Source organism: Echinops telfairi, unplaced genomic scaffold (genome assembly GCF_000313985.2).
Source record: "Echinops telfairi isolate 266 unplaced genomic scaffold, ASM31398v2 ScPeMD7_3533;HRSCAF=4204_0, whole genome shotgun sequence".
In the NCBI taxonomy this organism is placed as follows: domain Eukaryota; kingdom Metazoa; phylum Chordata; class Mammalia; order Afrosoricida; family Tenrecidae; genus Echinops; species Echinops telfairi.
This window is the reverse complement of record NW_022107431.1, coordinates 83,303,520-83,310,799: the sequence shown is the minus strand read 5'-3', so window position 1 is coordinate 83,310,799 and position 7,280 is coordinate 83,303,520. Positions and strand designations below refer to the sequence as shown.

General features: G+C 46.5%; 1 protein-coding gene across 1 annotated transcript in view; it reads left to right on the top strand.

Annotated features, from left to right (window-relative positions):
• The window catches only part of LOC101650064 (prolyl endopeptidase), a 112,616-nt gene that overhangs the window by 6,900 nt on the left and 98,436 nt on the right, over positions 1–7,280 (top strand). Inside the window, exon 2 of the mRNA XM_045294649.1 lies at positions 1,382–1,456. Within this exon, the coding sequence (XP_045150584.1) occupies positions 1,382–1,456 (75 nt within the window). The remainder of the gene's footprint in view (positions 1–1,381; positions 1,457–7,280) is intronic.

Here is a 7,280-nt window from a genome sequence, read left to right as displayed (position 1 = left end):
GTCTCAGATGATAGCCGGCGACATGGAGAGATCGTTCTGCCTTGGTTAGCAGCCACCCGGGATCTCAGAGCAGCCCGGAGAGGGCCGCCTTTCCTCAGCGAGGAGTCCTCGCGTTCTGGTACCCTGCCACAGGGCCTGGCCAACTGTTGGTCCTGCCCTTCACAACAATTTGACCATGATTCAAGAGCCATCCATATATCTTTTAAAAGAAATGAAGTCACCATTATCTGAATAATACCCTTTAAATTGTTTCAGTTTTACCAGAGCCACGTGTACAGACCCAAAGAGCCATGTATGTATGGCTCGTGCGCCGTGTGTGCTGATCGCTGCCATCAAGCAAAGCAAAGAGGAGGCAGACGAAAAGGGACCTTAGGCGCAGGCGTCCTCCGACAGCTGTGCACAGAAGCCTTAACTAATGTCCAGGTGGTTCAGAGAGGCTTGACTGGCAAGAACGTGGTCTGTGCTTTCAACGTTTCTGTACAATTTTGATGAGAGGGAGAGGTTTTGTGATGAGTTTTATTTTGGGGTGACCTATTTAGGCATAATGGTGGGGACGAGTGAAAAGTTGGTTTTAGCCACTCCTTCAGATTCAGCCAACCCCAGTCTCTGAGGTCAGGGCCCAGGAATGGGGCGTCCCAGAAGTTCCCGCATGGTTGTCAGGATCCGCTTGGACGGGGAGCTCCAGACAGCATCCCCCTCAGTTGGATGTTGTGTGTCTAAAACCAGTAGGTTTCTTTACATCTCAGAGGAGTCAGCATGGGTTCAGCATGTGTGCGGATTCCTTTCTAAAAGTAAAAGGAAGCTTCTCTTAATCCAAAATGGAGGAACAAATGCTGTCACTGAGTTTATATGGGGTTTTTCAGCTAGTACCAATTGGATTCATCAATACACATGAATAAATTGCTTTTTGGCAGTTTAAATGTACAAAAGCAAAACTGGTCCTGTGATGCAGGGAGATTTTCTAGTGGTGAAGAAGCTCGGCGTGTGCATGCGTGCATGCGTGCGATTCACTCACAGCGGTGCCCAGGCATCCCCACTGCATATGGCAATCCTGAGCTTGCTGCCGCTGACAACGCAGGATCCCGTTTCTTTAGCCCAGTGGCAAGCCTTTGTTTCCCAGTGCACATACAGAGCAGTCTCCTGTTCTGACCTCTCATCTTTCTTCCCTCTGCGGCTAAAACATTCTTCACGAAGGGTGGCTTGACGCCTTTGAGAGCCAGCCACCTTTGGCGCGTGTGGTAATTCAGGCAGATGCATTGTCAGTGAGCCACTGGGATGTTTTTTGGCCTGCCCTTTTCCTCTTTCTCCAGCACACTCGCAACATAAGGATTTTAATTTGGTATGGCACTAATCATCGAATATCTTGTTTTGCCTTTTGCAGGTACAGGATTATCATGGGACTAAAATCTGTGACCCTTATTCTTGGCTGGAAGATCCGGACAGTGAACAGACAAAGGTAATTTGGTTTATCATTACAATCAGCCAGAGTCGTCGTTGTTGTTGGTATGAGAGGCCAATGAGTGGGTCTGGACCCACAGTGACACTGTGTACACAGGCGGCACACATGCCCAGCCCTGCGCCAACCACCCAGCCCAGGTCATGTTTAAGCCTCTGTTGTAGCCATTGTTCTGTCCACCTCCCGAAGGGTCGTCCTCCGCTCTGCTGGGCATCTACTGTACGAAGCACAATACCACTTTCCAGGGACTGATCTCTCTTGATTTAACTGTCCAAAGTACGTGAAACCAAGGGATCCTTCTTTCTTTCTTTCTTTTAAAAAAAAATCATCTTATTGGGGGCTTTACAACTCTTATCACAATCCATATATATCACAATCCAGTGTGTCAAGCACGTTTGTGCACTTGTTGCCCTCATGATTCTCAAAACACTTGCTTTCTATTTGAGCCCTTGGTATCAGCTCCCTGTTTTTCCCTCCCTCATGAACCCTTGATAATTTATAAATTATTATGATTTTGTCAGATCTTATACTGTCTGATGTCTCCCTTCACTTACTTTTCTGTTGTCCATCCCCCAGGGAGGGGGGTATAGGTAGATCATTGTGATTGGTTCCTCTTTTCTACCCCTACCTTCCTCTTCCCCTCCTGATATGGCTACTTTCATTATTGGTCCTGAGGGGTTTATATGTCTTGGATTCCCTGTGTTTCCAGCTCTTATCTGTGTCAGTGTACAACCTGTGGTCTAGCCAGATTTGTAAGGTAGAATTGGGATCATGATAGTGGGGGGAGGGGTGAAGCATTTAGGAACTAGAGGAAAGTAGTATGTTTCATTGTTGCTACACTGCACCCTGACTGGCTCATCTCCTCCCCGTAACTCTTCCGTAAGGGTATGTTCAGTTGCCTACAGATGGGCTTTGGGTCCCCACTCTGCACTCCCCCTCGTTCACAATGATTTGATTTTTTGTTCTTTGATGCCTGATCCCTGATCCCTTTGGCACCTCATGATCACACAGGCTTGTGTGCTTCTTTCATGTGAGCTTTGTTGCTTCTGAGCTAGATGGCTGCTTATTTACCTTCAAGTCTTTAAGACCTAGATGCTATATCTTTTGATAGCCGGGCTCCATCAGCTTTCTTCACCACATTTGCTTATGCACCAGCTTTGTCTTCAGCAATCGTGTTGGGAAGGTGAGCATCATGGATTGCCAGTTTAATAGAACAAAATAGTCTTCCATTGAGAGAGTACTTGAGTGGAAGCCCAATGTCCATCAGCTACCTTAATACTAAACCTATAAATATATGCACATAGATCTATTTCCCCATTCTCATGTAGAAATATATTTGCATATGTAAATGCCTTTATTTAGACCTCTATAAATGCCCTTTGCCTCCTAGCTCTTTCCTGTATTTCCTTTTCCTTTCCTCTTGTCCCTCTTGCAGTCATGCTCAGCCTTCATTTGGGTTACAGTAATTCTTCTGGGTTACATTACCCTTGATCACACCTTACCAGGCCTCCCAAACCCTCCTCACCACCGATTTGGATCACTTGTTGTTCCCTTGTCCCTGGGTTAACACCACTTCCTTTCCCCCCACCTCCCCCTCTCCCATGTCCCCCAGGAACCATTGGTCCCATTGTTTTCTCCTCCAGATTGTTCATCCACATAAGACACATAAGATTTTTTTACTGACCTCTTTTTTTCTTTCTTTCTTTTTTTCTTCTGAAGTAGATCACCAGGACTTTTCTTTCTAGTCTTCCTTAGTTTGGAAGCTCTGAAGAGACTTGGCTAGCATGGGTGATGGTGAACCTGCTGGTATTTGAAATACCAGTGGCATAGCCCCCAGCATTGTAACAATACTGCCAGACAGTTGGTGGACACCAACTGCTTCAGTAACTACAGCTTTCCCCCCTGGTATCTTCCTGTATTTTCTATATGAGATAGTGAGTATAAACCCCAAAGGACAGCAATCCCACTGCCAAGGAGTTGATTCCAGCCCATAGCAACTCTGTCAAACATATGAGATAAGGAAGATACGTATTGGGATAGTTTTTGCCAAATGATTCAGAAGAAAAAGTGAAAACATTGTCATAGGTAAGGCCAAGGATCTGATTTGAATTAAGTTTGTTGTTTACAATAACACTGGCGGGGTGGGGTGGGGGCGCAGCTATATAAAACAAAAATAAATCATTTTCTTAAAATGATTAAATAAATAAGTAAGTAGACTATAAGTTCACTGTGAAAAAAAAAAGAAACAAAAATATTTGAAATGAAAACAATTTGATAATCAAAGAACAATGAAAATTAAAACCCAGAGAAAAATAAGTGGGCGAGGGGGGAATCTGGCCTTTTTTTTCTTCAAAAATCCTGTATACTAAATAAATATTACTGGACTGGAAAGCTGAATGCTGGCTGTAGATTACTTATTGACTTTAAAACAGCAGCCATGAAATAAAAACTCAGCGATGGCTGTAAGAACCTTACGGAAATACAGAACTGGGTTGTGGGTTTTTTATTCTTTCTAAAAATGCAAGATGTTGCTGTTCATGAGGAAACATCCAGGACCTATTTTGAGAATCCAGTCGAAGTCTCATTTCATTGAATCTATCCCTAACTAACTGCTGTGTCTCATGGAATCTTCTCCTGCCGGTGGAGTACTGGGATTTGTCCTATATAGATATATGGTGGTTAATCCACTTTCCTTGGTGAGGGAGCGGTATTTCTCAGCTCCATTGCAAAGCGGTTGGCCTTTATCCGTGTTGCTGTTCTTGCATGTGATCGAGTACTCAGGAGCATATAGAGATCATCTAGTATGCTCACTAGTCCCCAAGTTTGCTCCAGCTTCTCTAGGACGTCCCACTGTGGTTCCTGTTCAAAAGAATTATTGTGTTAGATGCGTTCCGCGTAGTTGTCCACTCGCCAGTGTCTAGAAGTAGCTGTCTTAGCACCTCCTGTAGCCGGTGGCCTCTTGCTAGCGCACACACCGATGTGCTTTTGAGAACTGAGTTCAGATTTCCCACTTAGGATGCCAAGAAAGCCTCCTCGCCTGATGTGGAATCCAAGACTGCACCCACCCCCCACCCCCACCCTCACCACTTCAAGTCCTGGGAAAGAGCTTGCCAGGGAGCTGGGGACTGAAGAGTTCAGTCAGGGCTCCTGGTCTATCCTGGGCAGGGTTGGGGGAGCATTCGGAGGCTGAGGAGGCTGGTCTTGCCCCTGTCAATCCAGGTGACCCTTTTCTGCTTTCCTCCCTCCGCACTGTCTTGCCTGCTTTCCTTTCTGCCACGCTCACCTGTTCCTTGCCACCAGAGTTTGTCTCCCCCCTTCCCCCCCTCCCCCTCTCTGCCCACTGCACAGGGTTTTGCAGCCCCTGCCTGTTCTTTTGTCCCTGAAGTCAAAACACTGCATTGTGAGATTTTCCTCAAGGTCGTTGTTACTTCCTTCTGCACTAGGACTTGACCTTTCCTCCGTAGTTTCCTTGTAGAAAGACAAAGGCCTCATGGATGAGCAGTATTGGCTTTTCGTGTTGGGAAGCATTGGTTTCGTGGTGGCTAGAAAACCATTCCTCAGGGAGACCAAACCGAGTGTGTACCTCCAGAAGTGGGCAGAGCGCCAGCTCCTCAGGAAGGTTGGGAGGAATGGAAGCAGGTGGGGGCTGCTGTCTTGCCTCATGCCAGCAGTGACCTTGGCCATCCAACTCTGGGCTGGGCTGAAAGCGAGGGCATTGAGCCTGCCCATGGAGAGTCCTGAGCAGCTGCAGACATGGCAGTGGATGGAGTGGGAGCCCAGAGCAGGCAGTGGAAGTGGAATCCCTGGGCCTCTCCATCTGGATGATGACGACGCTGTCTGAGGTCTTGAGTCCAGCCCGCATTTCCTCTCCCTTTACTGTGATCCTCTGAGTCATGCCTCAATGACCCAGATTTGTTTTGTTTTATAATGTATTAATGAGTGGACATTCAGTTGTTCCTTAATGGACAGTGGCTGGTTTCATTGATGACAAGCCTTCATTAGTGCATGCTAAGCCTTCATTTAGTGGATGCGTCTTTGCTAATGAGTACTCACACAGTCAGCATTCGAGAGAAGCTGATGATCTTGGCGTGGACGCTGCTCTTGCAGGGCGCTTGATTATTGAATGCTAACTCTGGGCCAGATTCTTACACCCATAGTTTAACTCCTACCCGAACTTAGTCCCAAGTCTGGAACCAATCATTTGGTTTCCCTTTGGATTTTAGGGGAAGAAATGGAGGCTCTGAACGATTGAGTAGCTTGGCCACGCCCTCTCAGCTGGCCAGCGAGGAGTTGCCGGGTGAGCCTGGTATGGCCAGGTGGTTATCTCCGTCACATTAAAACCAGGAAGGAAAGGAGACATTGGGTATAGTTGCCATGGGGACACAAGCTATAGGGGTGCCGTCATGCCTGTACTTATGGTAGAAGCACCTGGGTGAAAATAGGCCACACAATTGGCTTTTAACCAAAAGCCAGACAGTTTGAGTCCACCCAGGGGCACCTCAGCAAAAAGGCTTGGTGATGCTCGGCTGAAAAATCAGCCACTGTAAGCCTGAGAGCAAGGAGTCCCCGTTGAGTCAGGAGTGACTTCAGGGACACTGTTGGCATGCCCAGGAACAGACCGCGTGGCATTTCACACCCCGTGCATGGACTCTGGGCTGCCCTCCCCTGCTTCACGCCCAGCCTGATCTGCTCGGACAATAGACTCCGTTGTCCTCCTCTCTGATCTGCAGTATACTGTTTTGTCACGTTAAACCGGCTTAGTGACGTGGGCTAGTGTATCATCTGGGATTTATATATAAATTAACATGCAGACATATCAACAATTGTGGTCTCAAAGTAAAAAGATAGGAGTGTATTTTCCTGCTAAGCAGCAATGCAGTGTGAACCTTCTCGAGACCAGTCATGGCGTGCACACTGAGGTGTCCCAGCCACCATTCGGCTTAAGGAGGAGAATCTTCACAGAAGCTCCAAGAACAAAAGAGAAATGTACTTGTTACATTGTTAATAAAAACCAGCCAGCCTTTTTTAAGCCAAGGTCTGTAATGCTCTCCCTGAGTCTGTGATGGAATCTAGTGTTTCATTTCAACTACCCAGTCCTGACATTGCCAGGCAACGGCTTTCCCTTTCTAAAGGGAAATCTCAGCGAAGACTGACTTATCACTCAGGAAATGCTGCAGTGAGGGAGTGGGAGGGCGTGGAGCCCGGGAGAGTACCCTAGTCTATAGCAAATGTCTCAGCCGTGGGAGGTCACGCACAGCCCAGGTCGCTAGACTGTCTGAAACAAACCCAACTCTGATGTGGATACCTAATAGGGAGACTGAGGAAAAGCCGGCAGTGAGTTGGAAATTTTCACATATATACCTACCAGCACTGCCAGAAGGTATATAATTATGAGGCATGTATGTACTTTTAAAGTTTCTACATTGAAAGAAAAATTAATAAGGAGCTGGTGAAATTAATTATAATAAAATAGTTTAACCAATAACTTAAAATGTTACTATCTGTGCTTGTAATTAATATAAAATGTCACTAGCACATTTCTTATTTGAAGTTTAACCTTCAGTTTTAGAACTCCAGTGTGAATTTTGCACTTACAGCCCCTCTCAGTTCACCTGGCCACATTTCAGGAGGTCCACATAGGCCACATGTGACTATGCAGTGGTTACTCTCTAGGACAAAGGATGATAGAGCCCAACCTTTCTTGTGAATATAAACCGAAAGGAAACCTACGGCCAGGGGTTCCTAGGCTGAGAGTCATTGCAGGAGCAGTCAGCCTCATCTTTCTTCCTTGAAGTGGCTGGTGGATTTGAAGCACCGACCTTAT